The sequence below is a fragment of the Gymnoscopelus braueri genome (assembly GCF_963280865.1).
Source record: "Gymnoscopelus braueri genome assembly, chromosome: 2".
Lineage (NCBI taxonomy): Eukaryota > Metazoa > Chordata > Actinopteri > Myctophiformes > Myctophidae > Gymnoscopelus > Gymnoscopelus braueri.
This window is the reverse complement of record NC_137604.1, coordinates 55,039,425-55,061,137: the sequence shown is the minus strand read 5'-3', so window position 1 is coordinate 55,061,137 and position 21,713 is coordinate 55,039,425. Positions and strand designations below refer to the sequence as shown.

At 43.4% G+C, this 21,713-nt stretch overlaps 1 protein-coding gene across 1 annotated transcript; it reads left to right on the top strand.

Moving 5' to 3' along the window:
- Window positions 1–10,548: 10,548 nt before the first annotated feature.
- dla (deltaA) lies at window positions 10,549–17,647 on the top strand. Its single transcript, XM_080445978.1, has 11 exons — window positions 10,549–11,011; window positions 11,125–11,427; window positions 12,084–12,144; window positions 12,272–12,529; window positions 13,726–13,786; window positions 13,908–14,038; window positions 14,762–14,931; window positions 15,118–15,334; window positions 15,642–16,416; window positions 16,540–16,648; window positions 16,777–17,647. Exons 1-11 carry the CDS (start codon window positions 10,958–10,960, stop codon window positions 16,780–16,782), a joined length of 2,145 nt encoding a protein of 714 aa, XP_080302104.1. The 5' UTR covers window positions 10,549–10,957; the 3' UTR covers window positions 16,783–17,647.
- The last annotated feature ends 4,066 nt before the right edge of the window (window positions 17,648–21,713 follow it).

The following is a 21,713-nucleotide window of genomic DNA, read 5'->3' as shown; positions in this document are numbered from 1 at the left end:
AGAGCCCCCCCCCCCCCCCCCTTTCCAACAAATCACCCTGCCTCCCACCCTAACTCCCGGGGGTATGGTAATAGCTGCACAGTGAGCAGGAGGACCTTTTTTTACACACAATGATGGATTTCCACCTTAGCAGCTGATGTGATAGAGAGAGAGAGAGAGAGAGAGAGAGAGAGAGAGAGAGAGAGAGAGAGAGAGAGAGAGAATGGGGATGATGGTTTGCGGGAGTGTACAAGAGAGGAGAAGGGGATTGGTGGTACGGTAGTTTGTGATGATGGTGATGAGGGTGCATGAAGGCTGGAGGAGGAGATGTGGAGAAAAGGACCAGAGTGAGGAGGTCGAGGAGGAGGGGGATACGATACCGTACCGGCGTTCCCCGGTGTACTGTATGTGTGAGAAAGATAGAGATCAGCTGATTGGTAAAACCGATTCTAAAGGGAATGTGAGGAAGGAAGAGGAGGAGATTGTGATAGTGTGTGTGTGTGTGTGTGTGTGTGTGTGTGTGTGTGTGTGTGTGTGTGTGTGTGTGTGTGTGTGTGTGTGTGTGTGTGTGTGTGTGTGTGTGTGTGTGTGTGTGTGTGGGTGGGTGGGTGGGTAGTTGTGTGTGTGTGTGTGTGTGTGTGTGTGTGTGTGTGTGTGTGTGTGTGTGTGCGTGCGCGCGGGTGCGTGTGTGTGTGTGTGTGCGTGTGTGTGTTTTAGAAGGGGAAAAGAAGAAGCACAAGAAGGAGGGTCTCTGTGTGTGTCTGGATGGGTGTTGGATTGTGCTTGTCTGTGGGACCCACAAGGAGGACAATGGGACCGGGGCGGGGGGTGGGGGGGTCTGGGGTGGGCTGGGTTGCAGGGGTGAGTGTGTGTCACACGCTTTTGCTTTGTGGCTCGGTCAACAGGCGTGTGCCACGAGTGTTGTCTCGACTCCCTCGCCTGCTGTCCAGCTTCGGGGGAAGGGCGGGGGGGTGGGGTGGAGGGGGATTGGGGGGAAGAGAAGAAGAGCCCATGAGAACCAGACCCTGGGGTCTTTAATGAGGGGCGTGCTGTTTCTTATCAAAGATGGACAAGCCATCATTAGAATCATCATTAGACGCTGCACAATGGAGAGATGACTCCCTTAGTTATGGATGGGAAAATCCTCCTACGAGACAAAATCAAAAACGCCTACTGAGAAAAGAAACTCTAAATTAACGCTATCCACAACTTTATGCTGTTTACACCATTGTCGTAATCAGGGAAATGTATCAAATGCGTGATGCATGCTTAATATTGGTACACAGTTTAGCATAGGGGGGAAATACTTTGGTATTTTCTTCTTGACATGGGTCCATTTATTGCCTTGCCAGATGTTTACATCCCAGGACTGAAATGGGTGGTTTACTTCACAGGACATAAATACTCATGAGCGATAACAGTTATGCTGAGACAAATCAATAGAAAAGCTGATAGTTCTTGTTCAATGATGAGGAAATGTTTTTGGAATACTGCACAGCAAAATGCTCAGTGTTAATTAACTCTGAGAGTGTAAAAAGATTTCTGCCCAATTCACCAGGAGGGAGCATCAAGTTATTATTATTATTTTTTAAATTAAACCCTTGTAAACCCTTGCACAAGGAAACCTGTCGTAATCGCAAACTATCGACAAGATCTCAATCATAACCTCTCTCTCATTCAACACTCAATTTCATTCACCTTCAGGGGGTTGGTCATAATCAATGTTATAAAGTTTACCGATGTCATACACTATAACCCTGTGCTGAGTTTGTCATCATTAATGTTTGTCTAAAAAATGTGTTGCATTGCTGGGGTCTCTCTCAGGAGTCTCTCCCAAGTCCTTTTTAATGGTCTCTGGTGGCCTGTGGCCCTGGCCGGAGAGAGCATTGTCATGGTGTTGGAGAGGGCTGGCTGAGGAAGGGGGGGGGGGGGGGCAGTGTGTGTGTGTGTGTGTGTGTGTGTGTGTGTGTGTGTGTGTGTGTGTGTGTGTGTGTGTGTGTGTGTGTGTGTGTGTGTGTGTGTGTGTGTGTGTGTGTGTGTGTGTGTGTGTGTGTGGGGGGGGGGTGGGGGGGGGCACCATGACGCTGCAGCAGTGGCAGCTGGCGGCCCAGCTTGCGGGGCCGTATCCTCACAATGGAGAGTCTTCCCCCTGGGGCCAGTGATTTAGGACAGGGCTCTCTGGACAGAGGCCCCTGGAGAGGAGGCCTGAAGGAGAGAGGACAGTGGGCTTTGGAGAAACTCACCCTCCCATCTCCCCTCCTTCTTAGCCCCTGCCCCAAAAGCCTCCCTGCTGGTTCCCGTACTTCGTAACCCCCCCCCCCCCCCCCCATTCCACCCCCCCCCCCTCCTCCCCCACCCCACCTCCCTTAACACCCTCCTTACCCATCCATCCCACTGAGGCAAAAAAAGCTCTCTCCTGGGAGAAGGAGGCAGGTTTCTGAATGGCGCTGGGGAGCATTCCTGAGGTGTAACGCGCCAGGGCTCGCCGGACACAATGGGGGGAAGACAACAGGTGCGCGTGGATCTTCTGTCGTCCAGTGGCAGCTGAGAGATAGGGATGGGGGGCTATTATGGCCCATTATCCACTGCCGCTGCTGCTGCTGCTGCTGCTGCTGTATACCGGTGGGCTGTTGGCCCACTTTTTTTTCTCTCGCCTATATCTCTCTGAACAAAAACAAGGTTTTCTATCTGTAACCTGGTCCCTCTACCCAACCTGCTCCAATAAAGCCTCTCTTTCATCCTCCCAACCCCAGCTAGCACCTGCCACCCACAGGCTCAGCGCCTCTAAATGAGCCCAACAGCCACTTATCCCACAACGACGTTCAACTGAATTGAACCCCCATTACTTCTGAAATGTCTCTCTTTTAAGCATAAGAAAAAAACTGCAGCCCTGCTTAATACACTAAAGTACATCATCGGGAGAATCTCAACACAGCCACCACCTATATGTATGCTCTGCGTCATCCCTCACCTTTCATTTCACTGAAATATGAAGTGTCTCAAATGAGCAGTCATACACCAGATTGTTTTGTGCGGCCACATGATATTACTGGTGACAATGCCTCTAACAGAGCGGGTGTCCTGAGGGGATTGGGAGTATTTGGTTACTGCACCCCTGATCTCTCCCCATTGTGACTGGCTCTGGGTCCCATGGAAGGTTGAAAAGGGACATGTGTGCATATGTGGGCTCCCAGCGCAGGTGCCTACATCTGTTCATTTCTGGGCAGATGCTCATGGTCCAGAGATAGAAGAGAAAGATGGAGAGGGAGAGGGGGAGAGGGGGAGAGGGAGAGAGAGAGAGAGAGAGAGAGAGAGAGAGAGAGAGAGAGAGAGAGAGAGAGGGGAGGAGGGGAGAGAGAGAGGGATATGGAGAGACAGAAAGAGACAGTGGAATCTCTCTAAATATTTGATCATTTAGACCGCACAAATCACTATGAAGAATGGTGGATATGTTAATGTTGTGTCCAGAAAAAGGTAACATTTTATGTTCCCCATTTTGCCATATTTTATCTTCCAATATTTTGAGAAGTATAGAATCTTCACTGCTATTCTCAACACATTGTAGCCTATGATGCATTTTACAATCTACAATTGCGTTATTATGAAGCAGTATTTAGGCTAATTTATGACATAGGCCTAATTATTTAGCTTTAAGTTACCAGGATGCAACTAAACATGAATAGGATTCTTTAACCCAAAATCCAGACTGTGCCATTGTTAATATAATGTTCAGAAGTGCAAACAGTGGTATATTTGTTGTGGGTAAATCAATGTATCATGTAAAGTATCAGTTGTGGAATTATCGATTTATTCATAGGGACCCCGCATATGTTGTGACGCGTCAGCGAACAGGCGGGGTTGCCCAGGGGAACGCGGCAGATGTGTTGTGATAAACATTGGCACGCGACTCGCCATAGGACCGTGAAAAAACCTGCGACGCCTCCTTCACCTCCCCCTACTATGGCCCAACTTGCCCCAAGACACCCACCCTTCTCTCTCTCTCTCTCTGTCTCTCACACACACACACACACACACACACACACACACACACACACACACACTTTGCGTAAACGCGTGTAGTATGTACACACGCGGGCGCGTCTTGGGGGCCCCCACGTAATTATTGCGGCACTCTTCCCCTAAACTTAAGCTCAGCACGTCTCCGGCAACAACATCATGCAAATGAGAGCCGGCAGCACCAACAAGCAGCACCAAGCAGCAGAGACCCGTGGCCTGGCCCGGGTCCCCTCTTCAAGCAGCTGGCCCTAGTAATCTGATCTGAACACAAAGGAGCCTGTTGCTTTCTGCTGGATTTGAGCTGCAGGTAAACAGGCGAGTCAGTTATGAAAATGAAAGACTTCCCGCCCAGTGTTGAATTCATATCATAGTACCTGAGGGAATTCTGTGCCCTGTAAATGTAGATAGCCTAACACATTTTTGAATAGGTCTAGAGTCTGTAATCCTTCCAAAGTGATATAGTGGTGTTTTGTTCTTGCTATTTTTGTCTCCGCCAGGCCGAAGGCATGGCCAAGACTGTTTTGCACCCTGTCCGTCCGACCGTCCATCAGTCCGTCTGGGAAGAGCTAATCTCCGGCACCGCACCGTTGGCTTGATTGCAACGAAACTGTGCACACACTCCCTGGATGCCAGAGCAGAACCTCTGACCCGAATTTTTCTCATGGGCCTGTTATAGCACAAGGCCTGTTATAGTAGGATTTTTGCAAAACACATTTTTTGACAGAACTCCTACAGATTTTGTCCAAAATCACGCAAATCGCTACATAGTATCTCCATAGTCATTAAACAAAACTGGTCTTTCCGATTTTACATCCTGATTGGCTAACACTGGCTTCCAAAGTTTGCAGGAATACTCCGTTTGAACAAAATACCTCAAATCATGAACAAAGCGTGCGATTTCCGTGAAATTTTGCTCGCACACTCCCACTAGGCCGAGGAAGATATGCCAAAATTTACAAATCAGCCTCATGGTGGCGCTATAACAGGCCGATTCGTGTTTTTAACCTATAACTGCACTGATCTGTGTAAAACTTTGTATACCCTTTTAACATTGCCCTATTATAGCGCCACCAGGAGGCCAATTTTTGCTAAACATTTTGTCCAAACATCAGCAATTCGGTACACAGTATATAGTCAAGTGATCAAGACAGATCCATCCGATTTTTCATATTCCATCCTGACTGGCCCACAATAACCTACCTGAGGAGACCAGTGCTCCAAGGAGCACTTTTTCTAGTCTTGTATTGTTTTAATTTTGATATTGCCTCATTTTGATTTGTTCTTGAACATGTTTTTTAACTTATTGTTTTTCTTTAATATTGTGTTATTTTTATTTTGTTGATCTCTTTTTTTCATGTAAAGCACTTTGGGCTGCATTTGATGAAAGTCATGTCATGAAAGGTACAATTATTATTATATAAACCGTTATTCACCACAACAATTTGGGCCAATAGGCTACTTTTAAAAACAAACAGATGTGTGCTGTTTACAAGGCAACTCTGGGTTGTAGGCTCAATTTAAATACACATAAAACGACTCATGCGTAAAATCGTTTTGTTTGGAGGGGAAATGAGCACAAAATGGCATCGGCGTTTTCTAGAATCTATCAATTATGCTAAACTGGAGTGTTAACGTGTAGCATTGTTTCCACTGCTCATGGAGTAGGCCTATCAATAAAAAATCCATTGATCACCGGTAACAGTCAGACCCAGCTTCGTGGAGTCTAATTTTAGTGGTGTAAAGTAACAAAGTAGGCTACATTTACTCAAGTACTGTAAATACAATTTTGAGGTAGTTTTACTTCACTGGAGTATTTCCAATTTTCAATACTTTTCTCCATCTCAGAGGCAAATATTGTACTTTTACTCCACTACAATTATTTAAAAACTTTAGTTACTAGTTACTTTGATTTGATAATTATTACAAAACATAGGCTACGTACCCACTTCAGCCATATGTACATTTGAAAATAGCCACTGTTGATCACCCGGTAGCCTAACAGTCAGACTCAGACCCCTACATGGCGCACGACGGTGTCGCGCACCGAAAATATAGCATCGTTGTTGTGAGTGGGCTTCGGCTATTTTCTGGCGCGCGACACGGTCGTGCGCCGACGTATGAATCCGGGGGTTTAATTCAGGCTAATCATCTTCTTCACCCCACACACACACACACACACACACACACACACACACACACACACACACACACACACACACACACACACACACACACACACACTACACTACACACCACTTCATATGATCGATTTGGTGTGATGCGCGCCGTGTTGACGTTCCCACGAGCCACCATGTGGTGTCTACTCTTCGGGGACGAGAACTTCTGGGCTTCCCCTCGCCATATGGCCCGGGATAGATGGATCCAGCCATACCGTTACAGGTTCTTTAACATGCTTCCAGTTCCACTTAGACGGTGCCCAGTGGACAGCGTTGCCATGTCCGCGTATTATAAGCGACTTGCGGCTTGTTTTGCTGTGTTTCTTGTAAATATTGGTTAGTTGAGGGTTGCGGTTTTTTGGGGCTTGTTTCTAAAGTGTAGTTGCTTATTTGGGCTTGTTTCCCCCCTTAAATTTTTTTTCCTGCGGAATCCATCTGAAAACATGTTATGGGGACCCCGATATTTGCGTTGTATGCCAAATGTCCCCCCCCCCCAGATTTTATTTTCAAATAGCCATTATGTTTAAAGCGCTCATGCATACCTCAGCATCTCATATAAATCGCTTCTTTGGGCTTTTGGGCTCCCCCCTTGAACTGTTTACTATAGTATAGGCCTAACATATAGGCTACAATATATTTAGTTTTTCTTACTTTTAAACTGTTTATATGATGTTCTGCGTAGTATGTAGGCCTATCTGTCTGTCATTTATTGTCTCCATGAATTGAGTAGGCTACGTGAGGACCCCATTTGAAACAAGCCATTGCGGCTTTTCTGTTTTTTCCCCCAATCCTATGTAGTTTACTTTGTATTGTGAACTGTACTTCCATGTGCTTTTTCTCTGCAAACTTCTAAATAAAGTATTCAATGTTGTTTTCATAGAACTGGTTGCTTACTTCTCTCACAAAACCTGGCAACACTGGTGCCCAGTGGACAGTGGCGAGACGTGCTGCGCTGGAGGGAGGGCGGGTGGAGGAGAGAGAGACCGAGAGAGAGAGAGAGAGAGAGAGAGAGAGAGAGAGAGAGAGAGAGAGAGAGAGAGAGAGAGAGAAACGACGTTTTGGAGCTATAGTGGCAGATGGCTTGTAAGGGTCTGACCGCGTCTGAAGGCGTGTCGTGGTCCTTCACACAGAATCAATCCCCATGGGCTCCACCGTGCATCCATTCACAATCAATGAAAATTAAAGCGCACAGAATGGATGGATTTGTCGGACCTCAAGTCACCCCTTTTTGTTCGGCTGCAGCTACTGGTGGGCAGGAGTTAAACTACATATCAGCCCCCTACAGTATAGCACTTTAGTTAAACAGTCAGAGTTAAACTATACATCAGCCCCCTACAGTAGCCTATAGCACAGTCAGAGTTAAACTATCAGCCCCCTGCCCCCTACAGTAGGCCTATAGCACTTTAGTTAAACAGTCAGAGTTATTAAACTACATCATCCCCCTACAGTATAGCACCTTAGTTAAACAGCTACTGGTGGGCAGGAGTTAAACTACATCAACCCCCTACAGTGACACTTTAGTTAAACAGTCACCCCGATGGGGTCATTTTGTGTGGGTACAGTGGAGAAAAGGAGAATGTCTAAACTATACGGTTGGCACAACTTGGCAGCAATAACAGTTAATGAGAGGAAGGAGTGGCATGGCATAGGTTAATGCAGTGGTTCTCAATCTTTTCAGGCCGCGACCCACCAAAAAAATCATATTTGAACTGGGGACCCCCACCCCGATAAGCACTTAAATTGTAGAAGTTGAGGCATTACATTTTCGGTTCCACAGATAAATATTTTCACAAATATTATTATATTATTTGACAATTTGGCCAATGTTTTACCAGTTTTTTAGTAGTTTGTTGATTACTTTTGAAAATTGTCTTTTTCTTTTCTTTCTTTTTGAGGTATTAAAAAAGTCTTTATAATTGTCACTTCACTGTCATCCCCCCAAAATACTATGAGGACCCCCCTGAGGGTCCCGACCCACAGGTTGAGAGCCTCTGGCTTAATGGGGATGTTTCCTACCCAACGTGTTGATTTTATTGATTTCACTCAAGCATTCAGCATCACATCAAACATAAACTCCAATAATCACACACTTTCACCACAAGCCTGACTCGGAAGACCTCTTACTTGATTGTCGCACAGGCTACTACTGTAAAATGATGACCTCAACTTACTTCTCTTGTACATATTTATTATGTTTCATACCAGTAACCTGTAAGCTGATCGTATGACGTTCTGTAGTAGTGTATATCTGTCTGTCTCTTATCTGTCATCATGATTTGTGTGCATGGGAACCCTTTTTAAACTAAATAAAGTACATCAATCAATCAATCAATCAAACTTAATAAAGGAGTGCCAATTTTGAGGTTTATTCTTAGTACCAAGCCAGAGGTCCATGCAGTGCACTTCTGTCAATAAGACTGAATAAGAGTCAGTCAAGACATACCATAAACATGGTTGAATTTGAAAGGCTTTAAGCCAACGCACACGTCTTCAGTGAGTTTGCTGTCATCCCATAGTTGTGTTGACAATGTGGTCAGACAGCAGGTAGCTTAATTACAACTTCATCAAAAGAAGGCCCTGACCAATGACCATGCAGGCTAAAAACCCGAGGTGCATATCTTAACAGAGTGACGCAATGTATGTGTATATGTTGATGGTAACTATGGACCGCGGGCCATGCCCATTATCCAACAGAAAATCACACTTATAATGAACGACCTAATTAAGACCCCCCCCCCCATACCCCCCCACATTGCCTCAACACAAAAGTAGAACTTGAATAATAGTCCCCCAAGTCTGTGACGTTTGCTCGGAATCGCCTCCATATGTATAAGCCATCTCCATGGAGATGATGCTGCAAAAGACATTTTCAAATGTTCCAAGAACGAGTAAACATCAGATGTATAAGCTGTACACAGGGACCCCCCCCCCCCCCTTCTATATTGTATAAAATTGTGTTTCAGATAAAACTTTTTTTGTTTACTTGGTCTGCTCTTTTTCCCCCTCTACACCTACACCTCGTTGCCAACCAAAGCCGATCTACAAGCTCGCAATGCCTGAGGTGTTGTGAGCTTGTAGATCGGCTATTTTTGGCTAATGTTCCCCTCAGAATAGGGAGGTTCTAGTGGTTAATGTAAAACAAAAAAATACATCCTATCACATAAAGATTTGGCGGACCCCCCATAGTAGCTCCGAGGACCCCCTTAGGGGTCCCGGACCCCCTGTTGAAGACCCCTGTTTTATACTGAAGGGACTCCTTCAAAGTTGGGGGGTGGGGGGGCTCGCGCACTGTTATTGAGGGGAGAGCAGGTGCTGCCCGAATTACCATACAGCTGAGCGCACACAACTTATTCCTCCAGCACACAATAACAAAGTGCTCTCAGGACTCTCTCTGGCGCGCGCGGAAATGTGCATGCACTCTCAGACACGCGGGCGCGCACGCACACACGCGCGCGCGCGCACACACACACACACACACACACACACACACACACACACACACACACACACGCGTGTATTCACTCACACCACTTTTTTTTTTTTTACTTGGAGCAAATTGAAAACCGTTTTTCCCCCCCTCACTCGTTTACCTCACTAGTCACACATCTCTGCCAAGGAATGTTTCCTTTATTTAAGCTTTTGAATGGATTCAAAGCATTAAATTCTTCCCACCATCATCACCAGAAATAGCAAAACGAGGGTGGAGTAAGTAAGCCATGTGCTGAAAGCTACACACTGAGTCAGGGTTTGACGAATAGCCTACACAACAGCATATATACTGTAGGCCTACATAATATATAGAATGAACCTAACAATGCATTCTTTTTGGTAGGCTACTTTTCCAACCATGCCTTCAGTTGAAAGATGTTTTGCTAAACAAAACATGGCACAATACAATTAGCTAGTAGTCACACATAGTCAAACACATATGGGCTATTACTGGAAAGTCTGTCTTATACAAAACCATACATAATCATCATCATACATCATTGGATTCCTGATTTGAGCTGCAACACAACTTCTAAATTAGGTTATTGTGTTGTCTGGATGTCGATCATCTTTCAATCTTTGTTTAAAAGCTCTTTTCTTATTTGGAGATCAAATAGTTTCACACAACTAGTAGCCTGCAGTTTTACTCTTGTGCTACGAGGGCATGGGTATTGGCCTGCCCTATTGGGTCCCATTGTGAACATTCGGGCCAGATTGGGGGGTTGGGGTGGGATGCAGTTCATTTGCATGTTATTACCATAGCATGCGCCAAGCCGTATAAAACTGGCGGCAGGCGGCCTTTGCTGTAAACAGATGAACGGTTCATGTTGAGGGAAAGACGTTGGGAGTAAGGTGGCGAGGAAGAATGTTGGATCAGTGACAAATCTGTCCATGGGATAGACCAAGAACACAACAAAAGCTACTTCCTAAATTTGTCGCCTTCTTCTTTTGAACGAAGAAAGGAACCGAATCAAACAATTCTCTACACTTTTAGCACTGGATTATCGCACCAAGGGAATTTTAAAGCCTTTTTTTTCTTGCTTTCTTTCTTTCATTCATTTTTTTTTTACCTTTGAAATACAGATCACTTTTTTACAGTTGGGATTTATCCTTTTGTTTCTTGGACATGAATGAAAACGGCGTGGCTTAAACAACCAAGCTCATGTGAAGACCACAAGGCAGCAAAACGTGCTCAATGCATCTTTCTCAGAGCTGTGGACGGATTTGAGAGGACAGCCTGAGCCCCAGACTTTTTTTTACTATTTATTTATTTATTATTTATTTATTTATTTAATATGGGGCGTGACATCCTTCTAACTGTTGCCGTTATGTCCATCTTGGTGTGTCAGGTAAGCTACATCTGTTAATCATTTCAACATTTAAGAACAATGAATGAAACGACACTAGTATAGCCATGAAGTTAAACTCGAGTTAAAACTAAAAAAACACTTTCTCTCAACAGGGATTTTGCTCGGGAGTTTTTGAAGTGAAGTTGCAGGAGTTTTTAAACAAGAAAGGAGTACAGGGCAACAAGAACTGCTGCAAGGGGGGCATCACCTCGTCGTTCCAACAGCAGTGCGAATGTAAAACCTTCTTCAGGATCTGTCTGAAACACTATCAGCCCAACGCGTCCCCGGAGCCGCCGTGCACCTACGGCGGCGCGGTGACGCCGGTGCTCGGCTCCAACTCGTTCCAAGTGCCCGATGTCATCCCGGAGAGCTCCTTCTCCAGCCCAGTCAAAATCAACTTCGGGTTTACGTGGCCGGTGAGTGAACTGGCTTGTGTTTGTTCCTGAACCAGTGATGCATGCATAAAAACAAACCGCAGACCCCACGCCATCTTTGGTGAATCCGCGCGTAATCGTGCGTAAAACACCCGGTTTACCACATTTGGAGACTGAAAGTATAGCCTCGGTATACAGCTGCTCAGAAAGTCCTCGTATCAGGTTAAGCGGTTGTAACAGCAGGACTGTAGAGCAGTGGTTCCCAAACTGTTTAGCTGGAGACCCAAAGGAGAAATTTGACCCAACTAGTGAAAATAGCAGATCTACAAGCTTAGTTGTGAGCTTGTAGATCTGACTTCTTAAAAGTTTTTTCTTATTTATTTTTTGTATTATTTTTTAGCCGTAGATTTGTTTTTATATCGTATGTAATTCTTTTGATTTTTGGGGGGATTTTTTAAATGTCAGATATTGTTTTAAAAATACATTTTTGAAATAATTACAAAAATTGTAGGAAACAGATATTTACTCGCGACCCATACAAATGTGTGTCGGCGACCCTCAAATGGGTCTCGACCCAGTGTTTGGGAAACAGCGCTGTAGAAGAGAACAATCGCCTCGGGGCCATGCTTGATGCTTGATCTTATCTCCACATCTTCGCTGGCCACCTGTCTCACCAAGCCATTTGTTGTGTTCTCCAGGGCACGTTCTCGCTGATCATCGAGGCAATACACACCGACTCCAAAGACGACCTCTCTACAGGTACTAATAAACACCCTGCCTGAGTATTTCAGAGAAAGATACCTTTTAATTGTACATAGATACCAAGTGCCTGAGAGAACCGTAATAGTATGTATAACCAAATGTATAATTCCTCCTATTGCTTCAGAGAACCCAGATCGCGTCATCAGCACCATAACCACCCAGAGACATCTGACCGTGGGAGAGGAGTGGTCCCAGGACCTGCACACCGGCGGCAGGACCGAGCTCAAGTACTCGTACCGGTTCGTGTGCGACGAGCACTACTACGGCGACGGGTGCTCGGTGTTCTGCCGGCCGCGGGACGACGCCTTCGGCCACTTCACCTGCGGAGAGAGAGGCGAGATAGTGTGCGACTCGGGCTGGAAGGGATCGTACTGCACAGAACGTGAGTACAACTGACCAGCGTTGCCAGGTGTTGTGAGAGAAATAAGCAACCGGGTCTATGAAAACAAGCCCAAAAGAAGCAACTTCACAAGAGTGCCTATGTGCACTTTAAACCTACAAGCTCTCAACGCATCGCGATGTGGCGCAACTAACCAATATTTACAAGCAACTTCACAGAAAAAGAAGCCCCAAGTCGCTTATAATAAGCCGACATGGCAACACTGCATACTACTGTTAATTTAACTGTCTGGGAGAGTGTGATGGTAGCCTACTCAATTTTGGGTTTAGGATTTTACTGCATAGGATGATCATGACGCAAGTATAATGGCAGTCTATTTAAGTGCTATCAGCTATCTGTTGTTGATTGATTGAATACTTTATTAACAAAAAAAAAAGCACAGAAAGTACAGTTCTATACAAAAGGATGCTGAAAGGATTAAACCCAAGAAAGCTCTGTGCCTTGTACATCATATAAGCGAGTAGTTATGTTATGAATTTAGTAGGCATATAGCCTATTAGCCTACTCGTGGCAGCCGTTAGTATTAGCAACTTGTGTGCGCTCATATACAAGGAGACACCACGCTCCCACACGCTCCCACACACACGACCACTTGATTTATTCAAATGAGGCTGAGGAAAGTTTTTCGGAATAATCTCACGCGTGCCATAAATTTACATGCTTACGTCCGATTCGTTACTCTCGGAGTGGGCCGGCCGCTGATTGGCCGAGGCGGCTGAGGTATTGTTTGAAGTGGGCAGCTGCTGGGAGAGAGTAGACAATGGGGCAGCTGTCGCGCACTGGCAACACACTCGCCAGCTGTCCACTCTTATCTGCCCAATCCGAGACATTAAGGGGAGTTGTGTGTGTGCACTGAATGAATAAAAGAGTTTTGACCCACAGCGAAGAAAAAAAAAAGTGTGTGCTTGCGCGTGCGTCTGTGCGTGCGCGCGCATCCCTTCTATTTACTACATTAAGCAGAACATTCTTCCATGGTTATAAAGGAGACTTTTGTTTTAAATAACAGCTAATTGGTTTAGGAACTCATTTTTTAATTAATTAATTAGTTTGTATATAAATAAGAGTAAGCAGCCAAACAGCTGTTTTCTTTATTATAAAAAAAAAATCATAAACCATGTTGTTCCAACTGTTTACCGTTGTAAACATTATCATTTATAAATACATTTTATCTCATACAGCGATCTGCCTGCCAGGATGTGATGAAGAGCACGGCTTCTGCGAGAAACCCGCGGAGTGCAAGTAAGTTCATGTGATGCTGACCTCTTGCTACCAACAGAAAAGCATTAATTAATTAGCGTGGGGGACACATGAGGTAATTTGAGTGGACTGACTGACCGGTGTTCTTCTAATTGGACAACAGGTGCAGAGTGGGATTCAAAGGCCGTTACTGCGATGACTGCATTCGTTACCCGGGCTGCCTCCACGGGACGTGTCAGCAACCATGGCAGTGTAACTGTCAGGAGGGATGGGGGGGGCTTTTCTGCAACCAAGGTGAGTCCCAGACAGACAGACAGACAGACAGACAGACAGACAGACAGACAGACAGACAGACAGACAGACAGACAGACAGACAGATGGCTCTTTTCCACTATATGATGGGTAACCCATAACCTGCCATAACCTGAAACTTTCCAGTTCTGTGATTGTTTTTTGTTTATTGTTTCCATTATAACCTCGACCACCCCTGAAGGGGGAGGTATGTCATTACAAAAAAGAAAACATAGAAAAAGCCAATCTACAAGCTCACAACGCACCACATCGCAACACGTGTTGAGCTTGTAGATCTGCTATAATGGAAACGTTTTTGAAACATTTCGAAAGTATAAGTTCAGGGTTCCCAGAACTCAGGGTTAGTACCAACCAGTCTTAGGGTTATGTTCTGAGAATCTGATCTGAAACAGAGCCGTAGTGTATAGAAACAAATGCAGAGCCCGTGGAATACATACGTTCACAGAACAGTTTGCTAAGTTCTTGAAGTCGAAAAGAGACGAGAGAGATGCCAACGCTCGGGTGTAAAAAAAAGCGTTAAAAACAAAAATTAATGATAGGGCGCAAGTGTCGAGATAAACAGAGACAACAGCAGGACAGCGGGCGTTTAGAAGATATACAGTAAAAGTTATGTGAGCGGCGAAACAAAAAGACATTCTCCTGCTGCTGTTGTTCTGCCATGTGTTCCTCTGAGGCTAATCCACATGTGCTGCTGTGTCTTTCCAGATCTCAACTACTGCACTCACCACAAGCCCTGCATGAATGGAGCCACTTGTAGCAACACTGGCCAGGGTAGCTACACCTGTTCATGCAAGCCAGGATTCACTGGGGCCAGCTGTGAGGCTGTGGTCAACGAATGTGCGGGAAGCCCCTGCCGCAACGGTGGAAGCTGCACTGTAAGTCACACTGTAAGTCATAGTGTTTGTTTGTACACACGTCTTAGCAACCGCTCAGTGGATCGCTGAAGTGCAAATACAGTTAGATAATTAAAGATCAGAATACATTACAGTATTGCAAAGATAATATATACTGTAATAATGCTTCAAGGATAGAATTATAAACATGCCCCTCTCTTCACACAGGATAAGGAAAACACATATACCTGCGTATGCCCTCCTGGTTTCTATGGCAACACCTGTGAACTGAGTGCCATGACGTGTGCCGATGGTCCCTGCTTCAACGATGGCCGATGCGCCGATAACCCTGATGGAGGTTACTACTGCCAATGTCCAACGGGATACGCCGGCTTCAACTGTGAGAAGAAGATTGATCACTGCACCTCCAGCCCCTGTTCAAACGGTATGTCTTGTTTAACAACTTATTTCAAAAATAGCAAAAAAATAACAGACCTACAAGCTCATGACTCGTCACTCTGCAATGCATTGTGAGCTTGTAGATATGCTACTTTGGCTATGTTTGAATATTTTTTGGAATTGTTAGAAATTTGGAGAAATGTTTGCTTATACTGATATGCCCAAAATAGGGACACCAGCTTGAAAGTGGTTAATAATTTTGAGTCAGGCAGCATGGACCTTCAGACTTACGGTACAACACTCTGCCTGCTTTATGGATCCAAGACTAATGGCTTGTCCTTACTCTGTCACAGGAGCGCACTGTGTCGATCTCGTCAACTCCTACTTGTGTCAGTGTCCCGACGGCTTCACTGGCATGAACTGCGACCACACCGGCGACGAGTGCTCGGCGTACCCCTGCCAGAATGGTGCGACATGCCTAGAGGATGCAGACGGCTACGTCTGCTCTTGTCCCCCGGGATACACCGGCCGCAACTGCAGTTCTCCCATTAGCCGATGTGAACACAACCCTTGCCACAATGGAGCGACGTGCCACGAAAGGAACAGCCGCTATGTATGTGCGTGCGTGCCCGGCTATGGAGGCCGCAACTGCCAGTTCCTACTTCCGGAGCACGCCGCAATCCGCGGCTCAGAAGTACCCTGGATGGCCGTCGGCTCTGGGGTGGCTTTGGTGCTGCTGCTTCTCGCCGGCTGCGCGGTGCTGGTCGGATGTTTCCGCTCAAAGGCCCAGCGTGAGGGCCAAGACACTTTCACTGAGGGCGAGACCATAAACAACCTGACCAACAACTGTCACCGCAGCGACAAGGACCTGGCGGTCAGTGTCGTGGCGACACCGGGCGTCAAGAACATCAACAAGAAGATGGACTTCTGCAGTGACCCTGATGAAGACTGCTCACCGGGGAGGAGCAGTTACAAGAGCCGTCAACTGCCCGCAGACTATAACCTCGTACATGAGGTAAACTACGAGCACGCTGCTAAAGAAGCCATGTTGGAAGCAGCCTGTGAGGACAAGTGCCAATCTCTGGACTCGTTTGAGTTTGAGGAGAAGCGCAGCAAACGTTTAAAAAGGTAAGCGCTTCATGCAGAAAAGCTGATGTTGTCTTGAAATGTACAAATTCAGCTGTGATTCTTTTTAGGTCAAAGTACCGCATAGCTAACAACATTTTTGTGTTTTTCTCCTCTCTTCCACAGCGATGCATCAGAAAAGAGAGGCCCAGAAATGTCTGCATGTGCGGACACCAAGTACAAATCTGTGTTTGTGATGTCAGAGGAGAAGGATGAATGTATAATTGCAACTGAGGTGAGTTTTGAACCCCCCCCCCCCAAACGTCATGTCACCAAGTATAATTGTTGTGTAAACACTGGTGCTTTCCGTGGAGATATTTGGGAAATAAACACTAATCTCGATTTTCTTTTGTGTCTCTGTAGGTGTAACGAGCGACCAACGAGCTGCCCGTTGTATCATTTGCTATATAGGAGACTTTTTATACTCCTTGAAATGCTGCTTCTAAACCCTGGGGGGATTGTCCCACCTTAAGACTGCTGCTGATACGGAGACGTTTAACTGATATTCAGAGTGAGCTGGTTCTCTACTGGAAATTAAGTGCAGGCAGTGGCGGCCTGTGGGAAGAGAAACGGGCGGGGGCAAAAAATAATACAGAATAATTTAAAAGAAGTGAACTATCACTTGTGTTTCCGTTGGCTTTGATTGGGCCGACAAATTGATTTTGTAACGAGATTGAGACGAATTTGGACACTGTCACTTTGTGACGATGTGATGTCTTGTTGTTACAATTTCAGCCAAGGTTTTAGTCTTTTTTTTTGCAACATTTGCACTCAGGTCTTTTCTCTAACCCACATGCCGTTGCTGGGTGCAGGAACTGCATTGAACAGTGGATGTTTGGCCATAATGGCCTGGTTCTTCACGAGGGTGTTCACATGGGCTGTGCTCCCATCGCTTAGACCTGTGAAGACTGTATGTATACTTGATGATCACTGTGTTCATTGAAGTGCGTTTTCTTTCTCCTAAAAAGCCCTCCAAACCATTTATGACATAGTATTGTTTTTTTGGACATGAACATTTTGTCTTTATAAAAAAAAACGTGTTTTGCTCTTTTTGATACAGATCGTCCTTTTTGTAAAAAAAAAAAAGAAGAAAAAATAGAAAGAAAAAAGTTATGATTTAAAGCTATGATTTAATTTAAGTTAATTTAATGATTTTGACATTATTTCTATTTTGTAATATTGTATATTTGTGATGTTTGTTATTATTTAAGTTGTTTTTTGTAACAATGTTATTTGCAAAGGCACTTCAGGTCAATGGGACTTTGTTTTTTTTAAAGAAATGTTATTTAAAAGGGATTGTACAAATTCTTATGTTACTGCCTCCTTTACTGTTTTTGAATGAAGGATTTAGCTAAGAATATTTTTCCAAATAAATATTATTAAACGTGAAATTTAACAGTGTGCAACTTTGTTTTTGTTCTTTCCAGTCTGTAAACATTCTCAACACTTCGTTCTTTTGGGGTCTGTGAGCAAAGTTAATCAGTAACATCTGTTATCTTTCCCTGGCGACCCCATAGTGGGCTATTCTATACAGACACTGTTGGCTACTGACAGAAGTTTAAAGTGTCTCCCAGGAGACAGACGGGAGGGGCTATTCATAAAAAACAATGTCCTCATGCTAGATTTACCACTCCTATTTCTTCTCTTTAACCACATGCGTCCCTGTATTCTGGGGTGAACATTTGCAGAAAATATCTGACATACATAATATTGTAAATCAGCAATTTTCGGCAAAGAGATTTGGTGTAGAAGGGATGAAGTAAAGCCGTGGTGAGGGGGGGGGGGGACCCTGTTCAAAGAAGTATGTAGGATAGGTTTTAAGTGATTAAAAGAAAAAAAGCCAGTTAAGTCGTGGTTGAAACCTTGAGAAATGTAAAGCTAAATTTGAGAAATGTAAAGCAATGCTTGAATATAACATCCCAGAGTTTGGTACTCAAGTCCTAAAAGTTGAAAAATCCCAAGTGAAGTTGTTCTTGTCACCCAGAGGCTGGGGTTTTGTGTCCTTTCACTAGGCCACCTTACAAAACAGTATATACGTTTTGCAACAATTTTATTTTAATTTACGGTTACATTTTAAAATACAATTATGGTATAGGCAGAGATAAATTACTGTAAATCATCAGCAGTGGAGTTGGCCTCTATAGAGGTTTATAACCCCACAGCATCATGGGAACAGACCTCGGCAGACAATGATGGAATTGACAATGGGACACACAAAGGGCCACCCTTGGGAGAAGCTATGTGTCCCCCGGCATGCTGGGGAGAGAGTGGAGCCTAATTTATGCTCCGCCGCACGACGGTGTCACGCGCTGAAAATTTGCAGACCTACAAGCTCACAACGCGTCGCATCTGTGATGCGCTGTGAGCTTGTAGGTCTGTGAAATCTTCAGTGTGTGACACCACTGTGCGACGAAGTATAAATTGGGCTTAACAGGAACAGATGTTGCTGAGTAACAGATGCCTTCTGGCCAGAGTTCAGCCACTACCAGCCAGACCTTCAAAGACTGAAACAGGAGAGAAAAAGATTTTCTATGGGGTCCTTTCAGAAGAGGAAGCTTTTATATTGTCTATATAATACTTTTTCTTTTCCTTTCTTTCTTTGTTTCTTTTTTATTTTATTTTAGTAATGGGGACTTAACAGTCAAGAGAACCGACCAAATAAAGTTACTGTTGGTTTGTGTATAATGTTCATAGAAAACCATTTCTACTGCTGTGTGAACATAAAAGTAAACTTTATGGTATGTTTTGGATGAAAATCACATTTAAAAGCCTTTTTAATGTAACCACATTAACCATGGCATCCTTATTTCGCACAAAATAATTAAAAAATAAAAATGGAACACTTTTCAATTATTTTTGCAAACACTGAGGATTTGTCTTGACAATTTTGCAATATGTATCGAAAATATTCAATTCACTGCACAAAAAGGGTGCTAAAAAACACCTGTACCTGTACTATAGCACTATTAGAGGTGCCTAAATTAAGCTGAAGAACCAGTAGAATCTCTAAAGAACCATCCAGGGGCTTGAGATGTTGTTTGCATGACAGCAATGCTATAAGACCTCAACCACCCAAAAATACCACTGAAGAGAAACAAATGTCTTTTTTGGATGTGTTGGGGTGGAAAAATCAGATGACAACAAACTGGCTTTAAGCCGTAGGAGACTTTATTTGGAGGAAAAATCTTTGAAATATTTTTTAAAATCACTTGTTTTAAAATTCAATTAAGTCAATGAAGTACGACATCTAAGTTTTCATAAAAAGTTAAATCATGCCTTTAGTTTTTTATACATAAATGATGTGGTATATGATGACAAGTGCTTTTATAAAATGACTTTCTTATGACATATTTCACCTCTGTTAAACAAATATTAATGTAGAAAAGAAACGGAAAAAATAGGGAATTATCATGTTCCCTCCTAAAACAAAAGAGAAAAAAAGGCATAACAGTACATTACAATGCGCTGACATGGCTTAAGCACACATATTACAGTACTGTACAAGGGTCCGCCTCAGACAAAATGCATCAAAACCATTTCAATAGCTGAGGATAGATAAAATCTCTGAAACAGTCTAATACTGCCCATTTACAAAGGTAGGCCATAGCATGGTGTTGGCATTTAGCAAATGAGGTAAATATAACTTCCAAAAAGCTTTAAAAACCTTGTGGGTTTCACAAAAACAAATTGTGTTTATAACTTAGCAGTAACCTATTAAAAATCTTAACAGTTGTTACACTTCTTTATTTATTCACTTGCATCTGTAATGCTGCCAAGCACATCATATACAGTATGCAAATTAGGTTACAATCTTACAAACCAAGGCAACGCAACACATTGCTTAGGCTGGTCATTGTAAACAAGCAGTTTTTCCTAATTTCAATAGGGGAATTTCATGTCATTATTTATAGTGAGGACCAAGCAGAAATTAGTCTGTTGAATCCACTAATGTAATAAATGTTTTACCAAAGGGATATATTACTCAATTTATTAAGGTTGTCTTTAATACAGTGCCAATTTATTCATTTTTTATTCATATATAAATTCCAAATAGAAATGTTACATTGTGGTTTCCTGAACATAAAAATAAAGCAAAAAGCAGTAAAGTTTGGATCACCTTTTAGGTGCAAAATAAGACAAAACAAACATTTTAGGCCAAATATCATTGGGGCAAACAACATCTAGGTCTAAGTCACATGATGTGCAAACTTAATTGTGCATAGCGATCAAATTGTAATAAATATTAATGTGATAACCAACATTATCACAGTTTTGACTTTAAGTCAAAACTTTAAGGGGTGATTGTACTTTTTTTTATTTAGTTTGACTAAAATCATAAAAAAACTTTATTAGACTTTTCACTGTTTTTCACTGTTGCGAGAAAGGCTTATCTCTCTTTGCAACATATCATTCCCATTCAGCGACAAGAGCCCTGAAAGACAAAAATACAACCAAACGCATACACTCTAAAATCCTGATAAAAATCATTGATTTGTCATCATTATTCAAACTACTGAACATAGTTTTAATGGCTCTTTCAGTTTTAAAGTTCTTTCAAACGTTTTTTTTCTTTTCGTCCTTTTTCTTATTTTTGCATCGAAGAATCACAGACGAGCAACAGATTAACAAAGCTAGCGTAACGATGTACAGGAAAAATCTTACATTTATGTTCTTTAGAAAGGTTTTTTAAAAAGTAAACTGATCTATAATAATCTTTAGATTTTCACTGTTTCTTCTTGATGTAGCTTATGTGAAGCATAATGCCTGTCTTTGGACCACCGAGGTAATTGTAGGTGTGTGTGTGTTGTGTAAAACATGCTGAAATGCCCAAAACATTTCAAACTATAGTGTCCTTAGAGCCATTGTGTGACTCATTCTGGTTCGAGGTATATGATCCTAGGCTGTGCGGTGGTGCCTATCGAAAAAACTTAGAAAGCTGTCTGACGCTCGACGGTGAATTTCATTCACTCTCTTGTGCATCTTGGACTCCTACTCTCCTCACTCTCACTCTTGTGGTCAAAGTACTCTAGCTTTGCTAGATTACTTTTAAGTCATCGTCTCAACCATCAACAAACTTCTGTTCATTCCCAGATTCACTGTTGAGGCAATTCACATTCAATTCAAAATGAAATGGCGTTCTTTTTTTCTTCATTTCTCAAAAGCTGCAAATCTTTTGATGAAAAAATGTTCTTATATTTCAACCTATATGGAGATGATTGAAGATGGAGATGCGTATGTAAACTGTAGTTTATATTGTGAATGAAATAGAACTGAACTGCAAGTGAAATGATCCCAACCCC

Coding starts and splice junctions, on each gene's coding strand:
- dla (XM_080445978.1), top strand. CDS start 10,958: ATGGGGCGTGACATCCTTCTAACTGTTGCCGTTATGTCCATCTTGGTG. Junction 11,428..12,083: donor ACTTCGGGTTTACGTGGCCG/GTGAGTGAACTG, acceptor TGTGTTCTCCAG/GGCACGTTCTCGCTGATCAT. Junction 12,530..13,725: donor GGGATCGTACTGCACAGAAC/GTGAGTACAACT, acceptor TATCTCATACAG/CGATCTGCCTGCCAGGATGT.